Source organism: Phoca vitulina, unplaced genomic scaffold (assembly GCF_004348235.1).
Source record: "Phoca vitulina isolate PV1807 unplaced genomic scaffold, GSC_HSeal_1.0 scaffold28, whole genome shotgun sequence".
NCBI lineage: Eukaryota > Metazoa > Chordata > Mammalia > Carnivora > Phocidae > Phoca > Phoca vitulina.
In genome coordinates, this window is record NW_022589731.1 from 10,457,075 (window position 1) to 10,480,545 (window position 23,471).

A 23,471-nucleotide genomic window follows, 5' to 3' on the forward strand; every position below is an offset into this window, starting at 1 on the left:
CAGACATGCGGGGTCATGGTAGGGCCTTCATGTACAGCTTTGCAGGATGTGTACTGCACAACTCTAGGGAGTGCCATTTACCCTATGTCTGTGTGTATGGTGCCCTCTGGAGTTGTGCAGGGGGAGATCTCCACAGAGATACAAGGCCAACTTTGTGATAGCTTCAAAAGAATGCTGCCATTGACTTGCCTGGGAGTCCGTTAGACAGGCATCGCCCCGGGCTTTTTGTGAAGTGCTTTCTAGGTTTTAGAAGGTCCACGAGGCACTTAAAGTGACTTTGGCTCAGCTTCACATTCAGAAGAAGCCCAGTATAATAGGGGAACCTCTGACAAGACTTGAGAGAAAGTTTAGAGGTAGATCGAGATTTAGGGCTAGAGGAACTTTATCTCTTATACGGGTACTTCCTGACTCCCGTCACCATGGCTCCTTACACATGAGTGTGAACACATGCACACGCTCCTCCCTTCCTCCTTCCCTCCCTTTTGTGCCCCAGGATATGGTCTGTGGAGCAAGGGTCAGAGTTCAAGGTCTTATGGGTTTGATTGTGGTGGAACTTGTCGGGTTTGGGGATTTTTCTTAGCTGACTCGACATAGGAGTTTCTGTACATTACTTTGGTCGTTGTAGAGTCCAAAAGGTTCTGGAGAAAGTTTTCTGAGCTGACTTCATGCCTCTTTCATGTTCCTGCTTTTCCAGTCAAGTGGTAATGGAAGCCTTAGCAAAATAGAATTGAATACAACAATCACATTTCGGTTGTCGGACTTGGCACCTTCTGGGGGCCCAGGAGAAAACAGTTTGGTCCCATAGTGCCGTCTGACCCCCGGCATTGTATTAGAACATTGTTGCCTCTCCAGCTCTTCCAGGTTAGATAAAGGACACAGATCCTAAGCCATTGCTCATCTTGAATTCCCCACCCCCCACTTCCGTATTTAGGCTTTTTCTTCTGTTACATCTAAGAAGATAACGGGGTGGCTGTCCCCCCTTGAGACATATGTCCCTCTTCACTAGATAATGTTTATTAAGCTTCTTCTTGTCCTCTTCTGATTAAAACATAGTCCCTGTCCTCTAGAAGCCTTTAGTTTAAACGAGCCTTTCCTCAGTCATGAACATCTCAGTTATATATCCTAAACTGACAGCTTCCCATGGGGACTGGAACTTTCGACTGCCCTTCAGAACATATGGAGGGAGATGGGAAACGGGTGAGCACTGTATTAAACCAGAGGTGACTGAGAATCCGTTGGGTGTGTGGATGCCAACACTGCCCAGAGTCACCACGGTTTTCTGTGCCCAGCTGAGTGTTCACTCAGGCTCCTAAATAAACTGAAACTAGCCGCTCCTGCCTTTTCTAAGATGGCCAGGCAGCACGTTGTTGCTCCCCTAGGAGAGGCACAAACATGAAGATGGGCTGCCAAGGCTCACGAGAAGGCCCCATGAGCTCCTTTTATTTTTTTATTTTTACCTTGTTTACCAAGGCCCACCTGGGTGGCTCAGTCGGATAAGTGTCCGATTCCTGGTTTCCACTCAGGGCATGATCTCAGAGTCGTGAGATCGAGCCCCACATTGGGCTCTGTGCTCAGCGGGGAGTCTGCCGGGCGATTCTCTCTCCTTCTGCCCCTTCTCCCACTCATACGTGCATGGGGCACACTCTCTCAAATAAATAAATAAAAAATCTTTAAATTGTTTATCAAGGAATATAATATGTATGACAATGTTTCAAACTCAAGGCCAAGACAAACTTCCCAAATGGTATGGGCTCTAAGATCTTAGAGAAAAGAGGGGCTTTCTCTGAGACAGTTGGCTTGCAGCCCTTGGATGGAGCTAAAACTATGTCTTCTCCACCTTGAAGTTCTCCTTACAGGGCCTTATGGGTTGTCAAGTTGACCCCCTGTCACTGTTGGTTTCCCTTCCGGAGCTGATGTCAACGTACCATGAGAACTTTAGGCAGAGGCAATATTTAGATGTTCGGAAACAGATAGCCATGTAGGCCAGTCCTTTTGTTTGTATCATTTCATACGTACCCAGCATCTGACCCCGATGGATAGGACCAGCGCTGACAAGCTGAGAGAGAACTAGTTTCAGATCCGCGGGGATGCAGCCAGCTCTACAGAGCTCGTCTCTGTTCCCATGCCACATCCCAGCCACAAGCAGACAGTGAAGATACCAGGTTGGAGAATGTGAATGACCCCATGCGATCCATCCCCTGTAATCAATTAAAAACCTTCCTCGGAGGGCAAGGGGTTAAATGTGCAGGTCGCACAGCCTAGGAGGTAAGGGCTGTGGAGCCAGGACCTCCTGAGTTCCCATCCTGGCCCCAGCATTTGCTAGCTGTGTGATCTCAGGGAAGTCCCATAACCCCTCTGTGCCTCAGTTTCCTCCTCTGTAGAATTGGAATGGTGATAGTCCCTGGTGTATAGGATTGTGTGAGGGAAAAATGAGTCAGTATGCACAGAGCACCTAGAATCATGCCTGGCGCATAGTATGTGCTCAGTAAATGTTAGCTGTTGTTACTGGTAAAGCCCCAGTTAAAGCTTTTGGTTTTTGATTGAGTAGGAGGGCCTTTTGGCCTTAATAAGGAAGAGATTTGCATGGAGCAAGGCGAGAGGTGGCTTTCTTAGTCCACATGGCCATGTCCACAGTCATTTGACACTTGGCTGTGGGCTCTTGGGCCACTCCCAACCCTGTCTCTCCACACCTCCCTAAATCTTCCTTCATCAGTTCTCTTCTCCCCTTTATGGAATCAGACGCTCTGGGTCAGGTTTGAGGATGGACAGAGGTGTGTGGGAAAAGAGGTCTTTCCTTCGCCCCCTGCTGACCCCTTCTCTTCCCCTTGCTGAGAGTGTGCCCCTCTAGCTGAAGCACAACTGAAGGGCATTTGGATTAAAAGGGGGGGGGGGCTCAAAAACACTGTGGGAGCCATGGGTGTGGACGGAGACAGCGGAGTCCTCCCCTCCTCCTGCCTTCTCCTTTCGAGGTGAGCCCAGACGCCCTCCTCCCATCTGTTTCCTGCAATAATTCCTTGTGTTTCATCTGTTCATCTAGGGGAAGAAGAAGAAGAGGAAAAGGGACAAGCAGCCCGGAGAGACCAATGGTAAGTTAGACTAAAGAGGAAGGAGGAAGGAGCGGTACTATGAGGACCACTCTTTTACCTTAGATTTCTGTCTGGGGGAGGCAGGAGAAATTCAAGGCCAGGACATTGTGGGGGAACCCATCTTAGCCAGCCTTTTTGTGTATGCATTTTAATTAATTGCTTCATGACTGCCCTTTTGAAGCTAGTAACATTCATTGTTGCATGAAAAGCACATTGTAATTCTAGTGGAATGTGTTTTTAAATAACCGCAGAGCCTGTAACGGGAGGGTGGTAGGCATGCCTATGCGGGATTTATGCAGTCTGCTGATTTTGTCTATGTCTGTAGGGATGAGGAAGGGGCCGGGGGGAGTAGGCGGGGTGTGTGTGAGTGTTTGATATTAACTGGGCTGTTCCTGAATGTTCTGATGCATGCCTTTACAGTGGTAAATTGCACCCAATTTAAATTAAGGAGGTTTGTCATTCTCTAGGAGAAATTAGAAATACTGCATAGGCAATATCAGAAGGTCCCCTTGGAGAAGGCCAGGCTTTTACAAACGACAACAAAAATTTTGAAGGCTTTGTATAATTTGTTCTTTTTTTTCAGAACACAGCGAATGTTTCCTAAATCCTTGCCTTTCACTTCCTCCGATTACAGGTGCTAATGTCATTTTGAGTCATTAAAATAGTCGATAAACTGTTTTTTTAATTTTTCTTGCCATTATAGTTTTATTAACATTAAACACGTATGACATTTGAACATCCTTTAAAATGACCATCTACACGGTTTCGTATGTTTCGGTAGATTTTTTTTTTTCAGTTGCTTTTGTTGTTTTATTATTTTTTTTAATTTAATTTAACTTTCGCTTTGTTTATTTATTTATTTTTCCCATAACAGTTGTTTAAGCAGTGATGACAGTGACTTAGTGTTGAACTAACTGTGCAAATTGAATATGCAGTATTTCTTTAAAAGAGACTGGTTAAAAAAAAAAAAAGAAGCAAAAACCAACCAAAATGGAAGGAATTCAGTAATAAACCTCCTTAATCTAATGGCATTTTCCGTTGCTCCCACTAAGTTTTCTCACGCAAGCATGTATCCGCAGTATGATTATTTTCTCCTTCGCTTTTTTTTTATTTTAGTTTTTTTCTTCCTTTTGCTTTCCTGCTCCTAATTTGCAAATCCACTAGCATTTTACTGACTGTACCTGCTTAAAAGCTGCTATGAGCTTCTGACTAACCCTGACCAGCTCATTCACACCGCCTGTTCACCTTCATCTGTTCTTCTGTTAGTAGTCATGAAAATCGGTTAAAAAAAAAAAGAAAAGAAAAACATTTCAAAAGCTGCAATATCCCAGTACCACAACCCCCTTTTCTTTCTTTATTTCTTTCTGTTTTGTTTCATTTTGTTCTGTTTTTATTTGTAGTTTTTTTTTTCCTTTTTTAAACTGTTGTACTCTGAGAAGAAAAAAGCATGTTACAAACTTAATTCCCTCCTTCGCTTTATTTTCTTCTTTAAGAAAAACAAATTGAGAGAGCTAGAAAAAAAAAAAGAAAAGCAGAACCAAAAGAAGAAAAATACTATTTAAAATTTAGTTTTTTCAGTATCTGACTTCCCTTTATCCGCTCAAAACGAATCGGAGAGACAGTCCTTAAAGAAGGGATACTGCAGCTTTATTTGCAACAGCTAATTTCACCAGTTGAATAAGAATGTGATTTTTACCTTTTTTTTTTTAATTAAAGAAAGTTAAAAATCGAAAGTCAATATTTTGTAATTAGTAACCAGGTCATTGATTTATTCCCTTTTTTATTTTTATTTTTTTCTTATTTGTATCTTTCTCTCCCCCCCTTCCCCCCTCTCTCTCTCCCTCTCTCTCTCCCACGTCCTCCTCCTCTGCTCGCTTCTCTCTTGAACTCATTCAGACCTGAGCGCTCCTAAGAAATGCCGAGCGCGCTTTGGCCTTGATCAACAGAATAACTGGTGCGGCCCTTGCAGGTGTGTATAGATTTCCCAGATTCGCTGTGCTGGTCTGCAGCTGGTCTATTCGATCCTTTTCCCCCCCTTCTCTGGCCTGTTGCTTTGTAGCTCTGTGTGTGGATCTTAGGAGACATGAGGGCGCGGGACACTGCTCTGTGAGGGATGTGCTTGTTCTCCCCGCTGCTGCTAGCCAAAATGCCACTGTAAAACAGCATCCTTTGTGCCTCCTCGGGTCAGCGACAGCCAACCCCAGCGCGCCCCCTCCCAGGGAACGTTGCCTGCCAACCCCCTTCCTCATGACCACCCAGGATGGGGCTCAGTGACATCCATCGTAATCCTGGCCTAGGTAGAAGCAAACAACAACGTCACCTTTTCCCCTCCTTCTCTCTTCTATTTTTTAATTTATTTTTCCTTGTTGTTTTTTGGTTTCTGGTTGTTGTTTTTTTTGTTTTGTTTTGTTTTTTTGGTGCGTGTTTTATTTATTTATTTTTTTCTTTTGCCTCATAGAAGTCTTTTCCTTTCATGTCCTTGGTGAGGGAAGACAATCATATAGAGCCGAGGTCATAGAGAAGACAAGTCAGCAGTAGCTGAGATTTCACATCCAACTGAGCATGACCCACCATTGTGTTGTATTTTTTGTGTTTACCTTATGCTAACAGATGCAAATACTCCAAAGAAGTGTCGGGCACTGTTCGGGCTTGACCGACAGACTTTATGGTGCAAACCGTGCAGGTATATGACCACTGTGAGGCCTTTGGGAAAATCAAAGCACTCTGTCCTTCTGCTACCTCAGTGTGTCGATGTATTTTGACCTCGTTCCCATCTACTTCCCTACCGGCATCAATGACTAATGATCCTCATTCTTCAAAATTTCCTTGCTAATTTTATGCCGTATCCTCTCCCCACTTTCTCTTTCTCTCTTTCCCCCTTGCTCTTACGAGTAACCTATCCAGATCCCCGGTGGTAGGACTGAGACCACACCCTTAACAGACCAGGACGGGCACTTACCCTTTCGCTTTGCAAGCCAGCATCCTGGAACGGGCCCGGTCTGTGGCATATATGCTGAGCCTAGACAGAACCACCGTTTCCAAAGGTTTGAATGAGCTAAAAGCTTGGCAGCAAGGGCCATTCCCACGTACTTGAGAGTCAAGACACTTGGAGAAGGGCTCTGGGGCAGGCGTTTTTTGGTTCTGTTCTGTTTTGTTTTTCTTTTATGTTGATAAACCACATGTCTCTGGACAGAGGAGCCGGTTAGCTGACAGTGTTTTACAGTGCTGAAAAGAAGCGTGGCATTGAACGGCATGCACCAGCTGAAGGGCTACAAGCAATGAGTCCTGCAGTCCTGTACTGCAGTGTTGCTAGCCTGCGGAATTACACATATATATTGCATATGTTTAGAGAGAGAGCGAGCGAGAGAGAGAGAGAGAGCATTGCTTCCAAAATGAACTAGAAGAGTCCAAATTGAACACCCGCGTTCCACCTGCAGGTTTCCATCCAACCTGTAATTTCAGGGAAGCCGTAGGTACTTCCTTCTTGGTGGAGGGATACCGACTCGTTCCTGTCTCATTTCCTTTCCTTTAATGACCACCTTTGGTTAAATTTGTTGTTTCTTTGTTCTGATACAAGCAGTCTTTGAATTTGGAATATTATGATGGTAGGTATCTCAACACCCCCAAACACACCTCCCTGTTGTAGTGCCTCCCTGTCACGTGTCCCTCTCCTTCATGCCTTTGCCGTGTGTTCCGTGTTTAGACATTAGATCAGATGTCCATCCCATCACGTGCATGCCCACGAGTCTCCTGTGTCTCTTACCCTCCCCCTGGTGCCTTATGAGGGATTGGCCAAGTGCCTCAAGTTGGCCAGACGTTGAGGGGAGAGAGGGCCGGAGCATCTTTATTGAGGGAGAACTCCACAGACAACCCTCTCTGCCCATTGAGTGAGGGTTCCAGGCCTGGAGAGAGATCCTCCAGTCAGTCGTTCATTCTGTGAGATGGCCGTGTTCACAGAGTTGACAAATACCCTTTCGGCACAATCCCAGGGTCTTCTCTGTGCCACAGAAAAGAGTTTCATGAGGAGGTAGATGAAGAATCTTAGGGATTTAAGTAGGCCTACCCAGGGAGGACAGGTCTAGGCAGTGAGTTTGTGGCAGAATCTCCTCCATGCTGAGGAGGAAGATGATTAGCTGCAGAATACCATGGGGAAGGATTTCGCTAATCGCAGGGCTCACTCCTGAGCGGGTTTCTCACGATCTCTAGAAATGTATGGCTGAGACCATTGTGGCCACCTCGCAATATGGTGTGTTGCCGGATTTGTGTCTATTTTATTTGTGGGGGGGGGGGCGGTGAGTGGTGGTTTATGAACACCCCCCTTTTTTTTGTTTTGGAAGCATTTGCTTCAAGTTAGACTTGACATTTTTTTTTTTCCTGAAAGTTACCATTCCTAACGTTGACCGGGACGGACATCCCCTTCTCAGACACAGCCTGCACCTTGTTTAAAGCCAGGGTATGGGATCTGCCTCAGAGGCCGGAAGTTTCATGACATTTTTACAAAAAACAAAAGCAAAAACCAAAATCTTTGTAGCTGCTTCATAAGCACGATTTTCAAAAGCACAGCTCGGAGGGGCCAGCTGTCAGCATGGCGGGCTGGTGTCCCTCATCATTCCTCAGCGCCTTCCCACCTTGACACCATTAGAATGTTCCTGGTGGCCACTTTGCTTCTTCGGGGGGTGTTTCTCAGACCCTGAAAGCATCAGCAGATGCATTTTAGCTCACTGAAGGGTGTAATTCCAAAACAGGATCAGGAAGAACCCTTAGTTTTCCTTTCAGAATAAACCCATAAGAAGCTAAAAGTGGAATTTTCAGGGGCCGCCCCTTGGTTGGAGATGGAGCCTGGGTGGGGGAGGGTAAGCGGATGGGTTTTGCCCCTTTTTTCCTCAACTTTTCCTCTTTGCCAGGATCTGGCTTGATGCTAAATCAATAGGACAAAATGTGCCTTAAAAAAAAAAAGAAAAAGAAAGAAAAGCAGTTACAAAATGAGGCATTTTCCAGCCCGTCAGAAGTATGTGTTCCAGCTGCCTTTTGCTCAGCCACCTGTTAGAAGGAGTGTCTCGCTGTCCTTCATAGTCTTCATGTCCCGTGTTCAGAAAGCTTCCACTCATCCCCTCGCAGTGGAAACCTCCGTGTCATCAGGAGGGCGGGCGGGTGAGGGGAGCAGCAGACGCGCTCCTAGCCAATCAGGACTCCTTGCTCGCTACACAGGTTTCTAATTTTATTTGACATTTGAGGACATTTTAACAAGATTCTGTTTTGAGCCCACCAAGTTGCTTTCCCATCTTTTTACTCTGCCCTAATATAGCATGGAATGCTGCTTGACGTCACTCCCCTGTTTTCCTGTTTCTCCTTTTCTCTCCCCTCCTCCCTCTCTCCTTTGTCCTTGTCGCTCTCTCACTTTTGCTTATGCCCCGCCCCCATCCCCACCCCTCCCTTCTCCCATTTTTTAAAATGCATGGACATCTTAGTTTTTTAAGCATGTTTTGATCTGCAGGCTAAGGTGGTTTAAAACTCTGAGAGGCTTAATTATGTATCTTGGTTTCTGGGATGGGAGCAGAACCCACAGTCTGTTTCAATCTATCCCAGAGGAGAAAAGGAACCTTTCCAAATTGAAGGTGAGGGGGGCTGTCCTTGCACCCCTAGAGTTCCTTTCCACCCAGAGGGTAGTCGGGTAGACCCTGAGGCCTCCACCCGGTGGGTCTCAGCCTCTGGGAGGCAGGGAAGGCCAAGCATGTTTCCTCTCACCCGCCCTCCTGCCATCTTGCTGAGTCCACACCCCACGCACGGAGGGGCATGAGCAGACACCTCTGGGGCACAGACCCAAGGAGGAACTCATTACACCTCCTTCCTTTCAAAGGCCAGTGACATCTGACCCCAGGCAGCATCTTAAACTGCTTTCCAGGGATGGGAAGCCAGCCGGCACTTACACACTTGTTTTTAGACAGAGTCCTATCAGCCATGGTTTTACCTGTATTCAAGGGCTCCTTAGGTCAGCACACTCCCTGTGTTTGCGTGATTTTTACTGCATGAGTCGGGTTGATTCCCAGGATCACCTTTCCTACTAAATATCCTCCCCATCGGACTGGGATTAATAGTAGGAGAAGCTTTGAGGTCACATGCTCAATTTCTTGAATCAATTTCCCCAACCTTTGATGATGAGCAAGAGAGTCTCTGAAATTCTCATTCCTATTTCTTAGGTAAACAGGAAATGTAGAGGGGAGATTCTGGTTTGGGTGCAGGGCAAACTTAGTCCTTCCGGCTTAAACACTAATCACCATAACCCAACCCCACCAGTTCCGTGCTGTGATCCCCCCCCCCCCCCCCCCAGCACTTCTTCTTTGTCGTCACTTCCTTGTGACACGCTGCGCCCTCTATTCACGGCCTCGGCAGAGTGACCAGGACAGGGTGCCCCTCCATCCCATCCTCGCTGTCTCTCCTTCCAGCCTTCTCACTCTGGGGTGGGGGAGGGGAAGACCCCAAATCTTTAAAAAAAAAAAAACAAAAACAAAAATCAAGTTTGAATCATAATTTAATCCACAACCTGCAGGCCATACAACCAGTTATTCTTGTTCCTTTGGATCATTTTCTGTTTTTCTTATTCTTCCCCCTCCCCCACCTTTGTTTATCCTCTTCTACCTGTTTTTGGTGGTTTTTTTGTTTTTGTTTTTGTTTTCGTTTTATTTTTTGTTTTTGTTTTGTTTTTTAATTTCTTTTGTTTTAGTTTTGTTTCCCCCCTTGCCCCCCTCCCCTTCTCACCTGATTCTGACCTCTCTTGATTTGGTGTGGTTCTTAACAGACAAAGCCCGAAAGCTCTCTGGGCGCCGGCAGCCTGGCGGCGGCGCCGTTAATCATGGTGGTGGTGGCCGTGGTGGTGGCGGTGGTGGTGGCCGTGGTGGTGGCCGTGGTGGTGGCGGTGTGGGTGCGAAGACCTCTAAGCCCCTTGCTAGCGCTGCCTTCAGCTCTGTGGGTGGGCTCAACAGTCCGCATGTTGAGGGTTTCACACGGACAGGCGGCGCCTGGGGAAGGAGCTCCCTTTCTCTTACACACACACACACACACACACACAGAGGCCACGGGGAGTAGGCTGCTAGTGGCGGGAATGCAGGGGAGACGTGATGGGCAAGCCAGGGAGCGTCTAAGCCGAAAGAGAAATAACACACTTCGCAGTTGAGCTCCGCGTGGACGCAGCCACTTTGCGGCAAACAGGCGCTGCCTCCCGCAGTCCGCTCCCTGGTACCGGGGCCGGGCTGGGGTCGCGGGCGTGTAGCGGGGCCGGGGCGGGGGGCAGGTAGGTAGGGGGCTGGGCCTCCACTCCCACGCAGCTCTTCGGCCCGGCAGGCTTACGGGGAGGGGGTGGACAGCCAAGTGAGCGCGGCCCCCTGGCCACGGGGCGTGCGGGCCCTGGGGACAGAGGGGACTTGAGCGCGCCCCTGAGCAGTAGGTCACTCTCTCCCTCGGCATCTCTGCCCTTTATTCACAGATAACTCTCTCCCCCTGTTTCTAGGAGAAAAAAAAAGTGCGTTCGCTACATACAAGGTGAAGGCAGCTGCCTCAGTCCACCCTCTTCAGATGGAAGCTTACTAGACTCGCCTCCTCCCTCCCCCAACCTGCTAGGCTCCCCCCCCCAAGACGCCAAGTCACAGACTGAGCAGACCCAGCCTCTCTCGCTGACCCTGAAGCCCGACCCCCTGGCCCACCTGTCCATGATGCCTCCGCCGCCCGCCCTCCTGCTTGCCGAGGCCGCCCCCGGCAAGGCCCCCGCCCTCTGTCCCAACGGGGCCCTGGACCTGCCTCCCGCCGCTTTGCAGCCGCCCGTCATGTCCTCGTCCTCTCTTGCACAGCCGTCAACATCTTCCTTACATTCCCACAGCTCTCTGGCCGGGACCCAGCCCCAGCCGCTGTCCCTCGTGACCAAGTCTTTAGAATAGCTTTAGCTTCGTTAGCACCCCCCCCCCCCCCTGCCCGTTGGTTTTGCGTAGTGTTGCGTTTTTTTCGCTTTTCTTTGTACCCACCCCCACCCCCACCCCCACCCCCTTGGAAAGGTTTTGTTTTGTACTCTTTTAATTTTGTGCCACGTGGCTACATTAGTTGATGTTTATGGAGTTCATTGGTCAATATTTGACCCATTCTTATTTCAATTTCTCCTTTTAAATATGTAGATGAGAGAAGAACCTCATGATTCTACCAAAATTTTTATCAACAGCTGTTTAAAGTCTTTGTAGCGTTTAAAAAATATATATATATACATAACTGTTATGTAGTTCGGATAGCTTAGTTTTAAAAGACTGATTAAAAAACAAAAAGGAAAAAAAAAAAAGAAGCAATTTTGAAGCAGCCCTCCAGAAGGAGTTGGTTCTGTATTATTTGTATTAAATACGAGCTTGCGAACCAATCATTTTACATCTGGTTTTTAAACCATAAGGGCACAACGAATGCAGTGCCATATTCCTTTTTTTTTTCTCTGTGTGAAACAACTTTAATTGTGATGTTACTTGTTATTGTTTAAATGTACAGAAACAAAGGGTTAAATGTGTTAATATACCTTGTTCCATGGTGTTGTTCTTTTGGGGGGGGGGGTTCTACTCAACAATTAATGGAATCACAACGCTGTTGGACCAGTAGTATTTATTGCTTTAGAGATTGCTCGTCGAACCTGTACGTTGTCCCTTTTAAGATATGTTTTCCTTTTTCTTGAAACTGTATAAAGTTTTTTTCCCTTAGCATAAGCATCTTATATATAACAACTCATTTGTACAAGGTTTTTAAGTTTATATATAAAATGTGTATATATATTTTTTTGTTTCTCTTTTTGACTTTTTTTTTTTTTGGCTGTATGAAACCCAGATGCTGCCAAATGGACATTACTAGTTGCGTTAAAGGATCAGTAGCATTAACAAAAGTTGCTTTAAAAGCCATTATGTAAACCAAGACTTGAAAATTAGCGAGGGAATTTTAGCGACGCCGTGTAAGCAGCAGCGGGAACCACCCTGTTTCCCCTCCGAACTCAGAGTCGGCAGCTCTGTACCCTTAGGACACGGCCTGACTGTGCAAAACTTTATGTGCCAAAATTCTCAGTGACTTTAGCTTTCTCCCTCTTTTTGATGCTGTAATTTTTGTTCATCATGTTTTGCTGTGATGTTACATAGGTAGATTTGTATGTAGTTTTAATGTCACCTATAACAAGATGTGTTTGGTAGCAGATTGTCCAGAAAGCATTTTAAATGAAGAGGTATAAACCCTTAGGGGCCAAAAATTCTGTATATTAGATTACTCTTAAAGGAAAAACCAGCTGCCGCTTTTATGTACACGTATGACATACAAGGAGGTGGCAAACTTTACAAATAAAAAAAAAAAACCTAGGCATGTTGATGTTGCAAAATGCTGTATAAAGCTGAAACCTGTTCATTCAGTGCCATTGTAGTTGACATGAAGCGATTGTAAAACTGTCTCCAATTTTTCTCTGGTTTATTAAAATGCTAACTATAACATTTTTTGTGAATACTTTGAATGTTTCCTAACAGTTGTGATGTTACTGTTCCGTTTTATGCTCTTATTCCAATTTCATTTTTAATGGTTTGGAAGCCATTTTTGTAATGAATAAATGTTCATGCTGTACAGTATCTGTAGCATGCCGTTCTGGATTAATAAAAGCAACTTAGTATGTGCAGATCAAGGCTGGTCACTCGTTTCTGTGATTTGGATTTTCTGCCTTGGGGGAAGCCGTACCCGCCTTCTTGCGAGAGGACCGTCCTCCGGAGCTGGAACTTCAGACCAGACCACATGGTTGGTATGGGCGGTGGGTTGGGACTTGGATATCCAAAAGTGGTCTTGCACTCTTTTCGTGGGTTGGTCTGTGTTTTTTTTTCTTCCTCTCATTCTCGACGCCTGTCGGGCACACCTGCGTACCGAGTTAGTTCGTTTCTGAAAGCAGAGCACAGTAAGAGAGTCCATGTCCCGCTTCCGACTATAAAACAGTCATCTCGTAGATCTTAGTTGTCCTTCTCTCACAGTATCCAGCTTTAGAAAAGGCTGAATTCTGGTTAAGGACACTTAGTTCCCCAGGAATGGATTTAAGACACTACATTGTTCCCATTGAAGGACCACTGATGTGGAAGGATTCTAACTTCTTTCTAAGAGTCGCCCGCAGGGAGAGGTGCCAGGGTGTCGGACTGAAAACCTTTCTCTGACAGTGAGCGGATGTTGAGGAAGAAGGTTTGTAGAAAATCGGATCAAGGCGAATCACTTAGCGGCTCGTATGGAGGAGCCTTGCTGTGTGTGGGACTCAAAGTTCTGTGGCTGTACCCTGGTAAGGGCGCAAGTTCATCATCATCACCACCAACCAGGGGCCACAGTAAAGATCTTCCTGAGGTTTCCGCTGCGGTCATTTCTCAGGCTGATTAGGATGGGTGGGTGCACGGGAATGCCCCAGCTATTCGAAAGGTCGTGTAATGTCCCTTTGCTTTGACGAAAGACCTATGTTAGCCCGTTTTCACGAACTGAAAGAAATCCTAAGAGGATTTTCGCTTTTACCAGAAAAAGGTGAAAAGCGAAAATAGCGTTGAGTATGTGTCTTGCAGCGAGCGGGTACCGAGGCTGTGCGCCCTGGGCCGGCGGCGGTGGCCCCAGGAGCCTCACCCAACATCTCGGCGTCCAGCTGGCAGAGGTCTGAACTGGGTCCCTGCGCGTCTGTGCTTACCTCGATTTATTTTGTGCATCTGTAAGCAGGATGTCTGATATCCGAAGGTATCAGACAAGGCTAAAGGAGGTTATTTTGGGGTCTGGGAATGCTCAAAAATTTTCCATATAAATTCACGGCAATTCTTCACCTTGCGCCTGGATTTCTGCTTAGAAAAGTTTCCCTAAGAACGCTCTACGTTCGGATAGCGGGGGAAACCTGTGTATGTTCCACTTTTCTAGGACAACTGTACCTCCAAAGGGCACAATTTCGATGGCCTGGAAGCTGTTCGTGTTGTTGTTGTTACTTAAGGCTACACAGGGTTGTCATCAAGGACTTTAAAGCTCCTTGGAAGCTGTGCTTTGCTCAAGCTAGTTTTTGTTCTGTAAAATCTTCAGTATTTTGTTTTTGTTTGCTTTTGTGTTCCCAGAGAGGAGTGATTCTGGTTGTCCTTCCCCATTTTATTTTGCACACTGGGCCCAGAGTGACCTTTGAAAACACAAATCAGAACAGTATCTGTTCTTGGTGGCCGCGGGCCAAGGCATTTATGTGTCTTTTCTCCTTTAATGCTAAACAGCCCCACCTGAGATCGATATTACCCCCCCAACACGCTTTATTTTCTAAAACTGGGTTTAGAAACTCTGAGTCTGTGTCTTGTCCAAGGCTGCACAGCTAGTAGGATGGGATTTAAATTCAGATCTGACCCCAAACCGGTGCTCAACACTGAGTTATGCCTCCTGCTATCATTAAGATGGTCCTTCTCCCGGAGTGATGGGACAGTCCTTCTGAAGGGTGTCCTTGTTTGCCCCACCTCCTCTGCGCCGCACGCTCACCCACACGCTTTCCCCTCTTCTGGAAGGTCCTGTTCTGCTCCTGCAGCCCCACTTCCTGCCCGGGTAACTCCCCCTCATCTTTCAGGTCTGAGCATAGGTGGTAGTGGGTGATGTCTCCCTCCTATGGCGCTCTTCCAGCTTCCTGATTTTCCCTCACCCACCATCGTGTGAGTGGATGTGGCCCTGGTTAGGCCACTAAGAGTGCCACTTAGCAAAATATTGAGATCTTTTGTTGGGGGGGACTGTCCTATGCATTGTCAGATGTTAGCATCCCTGGCCTCCTCCCACTAGATGCCACGGCACCCCCAGCACTGTAGGACACCCAGAAATGTCTTCAGTTATTGCCAGATATCCCCCAGGGGGCGAAATCATGCCCCGTCGAGAACCACTGCCCTAGAGAACTCTCCAAGAGGTCAGAACTGTGGATTTTATGTTCCCTGCTCTCTACTAAGGACCTGGTTCAGTGCCTGGCCCACAGAGCGTACATGTTGCATATTTGTTGAAGGAAAGAATAAGTGACATTAGCCAACTCACTCTGTGTATTTTGAGAATCAAAGGAATGGTGACTTGCCAGAGTGCTTCCAAATTTTGTGTTTTTGAATTTCCAAGGTGTCCGTCTTTCCTAATCTTTCAGCCATGCTGGAAGGTAGCTCAGTGCCCTTGTTACAGAGGCAAAAAAAAAAAAAAAGCTGGATGGGAGTGGGGACAGTCCCTCTGTCATCAGCCAGCCTGAGCAAAGATCACATTTTAAAATTCAAAATATGGGTCACCTAGCCGCAAGTTTACTGCCTTACCACATTCGAGCAGTTCTCTGGGGCTCTTCCCACCCTGACATGGGACTTCCTTTCCCCCAAGCCTGTCTTTCTCGGCAGTTCAGCTTCCAGTCTCCCAGACACCAGGCCAAGTCCCCGTCCTTCAACACACTCTCTCGAGCTGTTTGGTTCCTTCCGACCTCAAGAGTTTATTTTCAATCGGAGCATCTTCTAATTTCATCCATCTGTGGATTTGTTGTTACTAAGAGACCTTGAGACCACATGTAGGCGCTTATAACTCTCAATCTCCGAGCCACATCACCCCTGACCTCTGATGGGACCTGGCCAAACAAGGCTGCCTGTTAGGAGCGTGCATGGCTTCATGTGGTAACAAATTAACATAAACGTGGGGACTTCAAGCAATAGCTTTCACAGCTCTGGAGGCCAGAAGTCTGGAATCCAGGTGTCGGCTGGGCATGCTCCCGTTGGAGGTTCTGGAGTCTCTTCCAGCTTCTTGTGGCTGCCTACCACCCTGCGTGTTCCTGGGCTTGTAGCCACATCACTCAAATCTCTGCCTCCATCTTCACATCACTGCCTCCCGTGTGTCTGTCTGGAAACTCCCTGTCTCTCCCCTTAGAGGGATACCTTGATGTATTTAGGGCCCACGTGGATAATCCTGGATGAGCCACTTCTTTCTAGATTCTTAGCTTAATCACATCTTTTGCCGTAGAAAACAACACAGGTTCTAGGATTCGGACATGGACATTTTGAGGGGTGGGGACACCATTAGGCCTCTACAGAGGCATTGGCTAACTCTGGGAGACTGCAGAGTCTTAGCACAGAACCCTCGAGAATGAGCTGTTGTACTGCTGTTGGTGGTGGTTTTGGACAGACCGTGTAGAAAGTGGTTTTCCATTTCAGATGATAGAAGGCTCACTTTTTATGCTGATGATGTGGGTGCAGGTAGGGTCAGGATGCCTTTCATCCGGATCTGGGATTTGAAGAGAAGACAAACCAAGGAGCAGTGGAGAGAATCTGAGCTTGGAGACTGCAACGTCCGACTCCCACACTGTGCATCCTTGGGCAATTAATTCCTCCAGCTCTCTGAGCCTCTGTTTCTTCAGGGAACAAGTGGTGACAACAGTACTCGTTTTCACAGATTCTTATGAGGCTGGAATGCAGAGTGCCTGGAATAGTATATCAGAGTGGTTAGTATTATTGTAAAAGTAGAAGGCCAGTCCTAGCTATTTCTTTTCCTTATTTCTCTTCGGGATTCTGCTAGTCCTGCTCTTCAAACCCAGGCTAGAGAATGAGACACCTAGATGTGGAAGACACATCTTTGTCATAGTGTTGAGGGACCCCAGGGCGCTGTGACTCACCCATGATCATCTCACCTGAAACTTGATGGCTCCGCGAAAACAGCTTCTGCCCCTTGGGGAGCCACAGCTGTAGCTGGAGTGCTTTTTGTGGTATGGAAATGTGTTTTTAATTAAAGCCCTTTGGAAAGAAACAAAGGAAGAGCCGAAAAGTCTCCTGTGAATGGTAGCTCAAGGCAAGTGCCAGAAGCCAGGGCTGGGAATCACTAAGACACAGGGCCACGGATTTGACCTTCTAAAGGACTCCCATCTGTCGTTGGCTTCTTCATCTCCCTTTTCAGATCTGGTCCAGCATTCCCAGGCGTGTGGCGATGGCAGAGGCCTGCCTGAATCCTGGCCTGGGTCTGATGGGCAGCATTGGCAAATTCTGACTCTGGACTTCGGGAATTTTTTAAGTGTACTCAAGTGAGTACACTTGATTGAGCTGTGAGTAAGCCCATTGATTCATTGGTTCATTCAACAACTAATCCTTGAGCACCCATTTGCACCAGGTACTGTTCTAGGCTCTGGCACACAAGGCTGGGTAAAGTAAGCTTGGTGTCCGTTTTTCCCTCTGAGCTGAGTCCTGTACTGTCTTACAGGACAGAATCCGTAAGGAAAGGGGCCACCAACATTCCCAAGGCCTGGACACGCTGCTCATCTAGAAAGTGGCCTTATACAAGGATAAGGACGAGAAGATGTGCTAGGAACTCCACCTGTGTTTCTCATTTAATCCTCGTGGGATAGAGATTGCTTTTATGTTCATTTTACAAATGTAGAGAGTGAGGCCAGGGAGGTTAAGTGGCTTCCTCAAAGGCCCGAATCTGGGGAACAGTGAGCCTAGGATCTGAATCCTAGGAGCCTGGCTCAGGGTCCTGCATTGCTGAATACCGTGCTTTCCTGCTCCTTGTGAAGACATAGACCATCTGGGTAGCTGGAGAGAGACAGAGGGTGGAGCTCATTTGATTCATGGACCTTGTGAAAGACTTTTGCAATGAGACCGCCAGGTGTTTTCTCTCCCCGTCTGTGTGCAGGAGTTTTTTTGTTTCTGTTTTTTTCTCATTCTGGTTTCTGTGCATATAATAACAATAAAGACTGTTGATAATTACATGGAGTGAGCTATTTTGGACTGTGTGCTAAAATACATAGAGTCCTAGAATTGGAAGAAAATTAGAAGTGTATGTATTATAATATCATATATACGTTTCTGAGATTGTGGGTTGCAAGCCATTGATAAGTTAGAAAATCAATTTAGTGGGATCAAGGCCAACATTTTAAAAACATAAAATGAAACTCAATAGAAAAACCAAAAAAATCAGGAGCTATTGCTTTGCCCCTTATATTTTAGCTTCCATGAAATCTCCTGAATTAGCCAGATTAGGCTAGACTATGCTATAATAACAAACAAACCCTAAAATATCAATAGCTTAACACAGTAAAGGTTTACTTGTCAGCCATTTCAGAGACATCTCCCAGCCCCCGTGGAAGAGGGAGAGAAAGAAGATCGCCAGCACATTTAATAGACACGTAAGTGATGAACATCACTTCTGCCCATAGTCTATTGAGTAGAACTCAGGTGTGAGATCAACCTAGCTACAGAAGAGGCGGAGAAATGTTGAGAGGCATCCAGGTATGGATGAGCACTAACGATCTAACTTATGTCTTCCGTACTTTCCCTTTTTTTCTTTATCAGAACACCCTGTTATTGTCCTTGGAACACTTCCTTACATATGTCACACACACATATATGAAGTTATTTGCCTATTTGTTTTTCTTCCTTTCTCTCTGGACCAGGGATTGCCAAATTATTGCCTGCAGGCCAAACCAGTCCTGTGACCTGTTTTTGAAGAGCTGTGAGGAACAATTTTACATTTTTTCAAGAGTTGCAAAAGAAGGGGGAGAAGGACAAAAAGGAGAAGAAGAATTACTTGCCACAGAGATGGTCTGTGGCCTCTAAGCCCTAAAATATTTACTATTTTGCTTTTCATAGAAAAAGTCTTCCAACTCCTGCTCTAGAAGTTAAGCTTCTGGAATGGTGTCTCTTTGCTTCCCACTCTATCCACAGAGCGAGTCTGATACCTGGTAAGTGCTGAATAAATATTGTTAATGACTAAATGAAACTTTCTTTAAGAATGTCTTTTGATGAGCAAAAGTTTTCCATTTTAATCAGGCCTACTTTATCAACCTTTTATTTTATGGTTAGTTCATTTAAATCCCACTTAAGTAATATTTTATCACTCCAGGGGCCCCTGGGTGGCTCAGTGGGTTAAGCATCTGCTTTCGGCTCAGGTCATGAGCTCAGAGTCCTGGGATAGAACCCTGTGTCAGGCTCCCTGCTCAGCAAGGAGCCTGCTTCTCCCTCTGCTCCTCCCCCCAACCCCCTGCTCATGTACACACACTCTCTCTCTCAAATAAATAAAATCTTTAAAAAAATATTTTATCACTCCAAATTTATGAACATATTCTCCTCTTTTTTCTTTTAGAGGCTTTATTGTTTTACCTTTCACATTGAGGTCTGTAATCTTCCTGCAATTGATTTTGGTGTATGATATGAGGCTGGAGTCAAAGTTCATTTTTTTCTATATGTACATCTGGTTGACCTCATATAATCCAAATGATGTATGATTGTGGATCTGTTTCTTGACACTATGCCACCAATCTTTTTCTACCTTGGTACCAATACCACACTGTTTTAATTACTGTGTCGTTGTAATAAGTCTTGCTATGTAGCATTTAAGTCCTTCAGTTTTGTTTTCCAAGATTATTATGACTTCCTGGCCCTTTGCATTGCCATATAAATTTTAGTATTGGCTTGTGAATTTCCATATGCACATACACCAACACACAGACTGCTAGACTTTTTATTATGATTGTGATGAATCTGTTGTAATAATTTGGGGAGAACTGACATCTTAACAATATTGAGTCTTCTAATCCATGAACATGGTCTATCCTTTCATTTATTTGTGTATTTCTTAATTTCACTCAACAATATTATATTAGTTTGCTAGGTCTGCCATAACAATAACAATGCCCACCCATATGACCTCCTTTAACTTTAATTACCTATTTAGGGGTGGGGGGGATGCAATTCAGCCCATAACAAATGTTTCATAGTTCTATGATAGAGGTTTTGCACGTCTTTCATTAAATTTTCTCCTAGATATTTGATGTTTTTTGAAATTACCGTAAGTAGTATTTTTCAATTTCTGTGTTCTAATTGATTCTTGCTAGTATATAGAATTATGTTTGACTTTTGTATATTGACCTTTTTATTCAACAGCCTTGCTAAATTCACATATAAATTCTAGCAGATTAGCTATAGCTCCTTTTAGATTTTTCTATTCACACAATTATATTATCTGCAAATACTGTCAACTTTATTCAACTTTATTTTTCCCTTTCCTATCCGTATACTCTCTCACTTGCTTTTTGTGTGTGTGTGTGTGTGCTGGCAAGAGCCTCCAATAGAATGTTGAATAAGAGTGGTGATATCAGGATTCCTTGTCTTTCTTCTGAACTCAACACATTCCCTGTTTCACCATTAAGTATAGTAGCAAGCTGTAAGTTTTTGTAGATACATGATATCAAATTAAGAAAATCCTTTTCTAGTCTTTGGTTGTTGAGAGTGTTTCTTAGGAATTCATTTCAAGAGTAAAGAGGCAAGCCACAGTCTAGATAATATTTGCAACACATTTATCTGTCAAAGGACTAATATCCAGAAGTATAACAAATCACAAGAAAAGAAAACTTAATCACTTGAAAGTGAGTGAAAACAAAGCAAAAAAACTGGGAATAGGTCATTGACAAAAAAGAATATCCAAATAGCATATGTTTAACTTTGGTAGATGACCATAGCAGCTTCATCCATAATGGCCAAAAGCTGGATACAACCTAATTGTCTGTCAATAGTAGAATGGATAAATTGTGTCTTTCATCCCATAGAAGGGTAGTTCTCATGCAGTGCCCTCAAGATTCCTCTGGATTTTTCTCATAGATGATATATTCTCCATTGCACTGAAATGCTGCAAATGATATTGGATGGGCGAGGGGGACAAAAGCCCTCTTGGTTGTGTGTCTTGCATGGAGCAGGTGATAAAAGACTGTAGCTATGGTTACCATGTGGTCTATAGCATGGGGCCCGAGGACAAAGTCACCATGGCTAAAAGTCATGAAACAAGCCTTTTGAAAAAAAATTTTAATGCCCCCTATTAACTTGATTTATGGAATTATGAAGAATTGAGGTTAAGCAGGGCTAACTTCCTCTGGATTCTAAAGGTAGTGGTAGTTACAACTTAAGACAAGCTCTGCACTGCTTACCTCCTCACCGAGATTCCTGTTAGCCTTATGAGATCAAGTATGGAAGGAAATTCACAGTGAAGAGAGTGGATGGAGTAGGACTTCTGGAATGGCCTCTAAGGATAAATTATAAGCCACATTAAATTCCTATTAATAGCTTTTCAGAGAATACCCTCCTAGAAACCACTCTGGTATCTATACTTACTTTTCAGGGTGCAAGGATTGATGGGGGGCCAGGGGGCGTGTAAATGGGAAATCATGGTCATGTTAGTGAAATTAGAGCCTACTTTTGATGTCAGGGTGTGGAGGGTTCCTTGTTTAGCCTCCATCCTCCCTGGGGGCATCAGAATTCCCAAGAGGTAGGTGTGTAGGCATGTAAGTTCTATCCTTCTGGATAGGAATTCCAGGAGGGCTTTGTAGGCAAGAACAGCTGCTCTAAATAGAGTCAGACTGCTTTGTCTCTAAGGGCTGGAAGAAGGACCGGACCCAGGAAAGTGAAGCCTAGAGAAGGGGCCCCATTCTTTATACCTGAAGCCATACAGCAAGGTGCTGGCAGGATCCAGGCTAGATGCCATGATTTCTCCCAGTCTAGACCAGGATCTTTCTAGTAACACCAGCTGCCTTGAATTCTCTACTGGCTGGCTTCAATGTGGGGAATCGTTATCCTGCTGCCAGCCCTGAGGTTTGTTCCCAATCTTGGGTCAGTGTCCGGGTTTGTGACCCCACTGTGATGGAGGAACAGAGTGGGCGGCCAGCTGTATGTGGGCACCTCCAACGTGCCAGGCACCATACTAGGCTCCCAAGCGTCTAGCACAGCATGTACTGTTTTATTTGTGCTGCACCCAAGCACTCTGATGGAAGTTTCCCTATTTCCATTGTCATGGGAAGGAGCTAAGTAATGTGTCCAGCATCGGTCAGCTGAAAAGTGGCTCAAATTTGGCCTGTGACGACAGAGCCAATTCTCTTCACTTAACCTGTGAATGAGAATCTTCAGGAGAAACTGAGCCCTGACATTTCTGTGAGGTTAGGGAGAAGCTGTTAGGACTAGGCTGGACTGGGACATCTGCCCACTTGGGAGAAACAGGGCTGTCCCATGGGGACCCTTGTGTCCTGTGGCTTCCAGACCCTGGGGTTAGGGTGGTGTGTGGCAGGAGGGTAACTAAGGGATCCTGCCAGCAGGGCTGAGGGGGCCTGGATGCTTCTCCTCCCTTGGTTCCAGGAGCCATGACCTCGCCTGGTACCACAGCTGTGGTGAGCAGTGGTGTGAGATCACAGCCCCAACCAGGCCTGCGTGCAACCCCCAGATGTTGGACCCTAGAGGCCAGGTGGGTGGAGGGTAGATGTCTGTAATTGCCAGGGCCCAGCATTGGGGGGCTCCTGAGTGCAGCTTGCGGCGGTGATGCTGGTTAAGTCAGTCTCCTCTCTCTCTCTCTCTCTCTCTCTCTCTCTCTCTCTCTCCTCAAGGCCCATGTGGGGCCTCTGAGGAGGAGGGCTTGGCCTTGGGAGGAGATGGCCTGGCCTCTGCAGACCGCCTCTGTTGTCAGAAAGGGGCTGGGTCCACCCTGCTGCATCCTCCCACCCTGCCCTCCCCTCCGCCCCCCTCCACCTTATATAATGGCACATTATACAACATCACAAAGCAGGTGGTATTTTTAAAGACAGCAAGTGAGCATTTTTTTGGCCTAAATTTGGGAATGAAACAGATGGATTTTTAAGACTCTGGGCTTTTCCTATGAATAGTAACCGTTGTTCTCTGCTTTTAAACACCAGTTTCAAGACCACCTCCAGCAACCAATCAGCACTCTATTTAATTATAACAAAATTCTTAGCTCTGTCTGATGCTGCTTGGACAAGTGGGGGGGGGCACTGGATCAATTTCTGGAGCCAGGCAGACTTGCCAACAACAATTTTCCTTTTCCCAGAGGGCCTCCGAGGCCTGGAGCAGGTTCCAAGTCCTTCCTCTCGGGCCTGCTCAGTGTGGGCTCCCTGACAGCGAGTTTGAAAAGGGTTATAGAGAGGCAGATAAATGCCCGGCTTGTTGCAGCCTTCCCGGACAGCACCGACCCCGCGCCGGTGAGCTCATGCCCGCCTCATTAGGGTCGGTGCCAGATTTTTTCCATTAACAGGTAATTGAGTAGAAACTAAAATAAGCGAAGTTTGTTTCATCCCTTGGATTTTCTTGCTGGGGTTTGAAAGAAAAACACTTTAGCTTCGTTAGTGGAGGAGTGTCCTTGAAAACGTATTTATGTTTTCCAAGTGATTTGTCACTTGCTGGGTGTAATTAGCTCGTTCCCTGGGCCTCTCCCTCCTTGTTTTTATTCTTTAAGGGCCACAATATTCGGAGAATAGCAGCTGGTTTCCTGGGCCCCGGTCGGCGGACACCCTGTTTTCATAGCGGATGTGTAAGTATGTTCTGGTCTGTAGTCGAGAGCTGATCTTTCTCTTCTCTCTCTTCTCTCTCTCTCTCTCTC

The 23,471-nt window shown here is 45.9% G+C and overlaps 1 protein-coding gene and 1 long non-coding RNA gene across 26 annotated transcripts in view; both read left to right on the forward strand.

Moving 5' to 3' along the window:
* TCF7L2 (transcription factor 7 like 2) overlaps positions 1-11,105 on the forward strand; it is a 195,020-nt gene extending 183,915 nt beyond the window's left edge. For 5 of the 18 annotated variants that reach the window (XM_032423380.1, XM_032423383.1, XM_032423382.1 and 2 more), the window contains 4 exons: positions 3,038-3,086; positions 3,670-3,720; positions 4,983-5,055; positions 10,591-11,105. In XM_032423380.1, coding sequence (XP_032279271.1) covers positions 3,038-3,086; positions 3,670-3,720; positions 4,983-5,055; positions 10,591-11,014 — 597 coding nt within the window. In that variant the 3' untranslated portion in view covers positions 11,015-11,105. Of the gene's footprint in view, positions 1-3,037; positions 3,087-3,669; positions 3,721-4,982; positions 5,056-5,696; positions 5,770-10,590 lie in introns of all 18 variants that reach the window. The other 13 variants (XM_032423397.1, XM_032423398.1, XM_032423387.1 and 10 more) reach the window with 8 other exon arrangements.
* An 11,767-nt stretch (positions 11,106-22,872) lies between these two features.
* Positions 22,873-23,471, forward strand: part of LOC116643950 — an 89,779-nt gene continuing 89,180 nt past the window's right edge. For all 8 annotated transcript variants that reach the window (XR_004301670.1, XR_004301671.1, XR_004301669.1 and 5 more), the window contains exons 1-2: positions 22,873-23,126; positions 23,328-23,402. This is a non-coding gene — a long non-coding RNA (uncharacterized LOC116643950). The remainder of the gene's footprint in view (positions 23,127-23,327; positions 23,403-23,471) is intronic.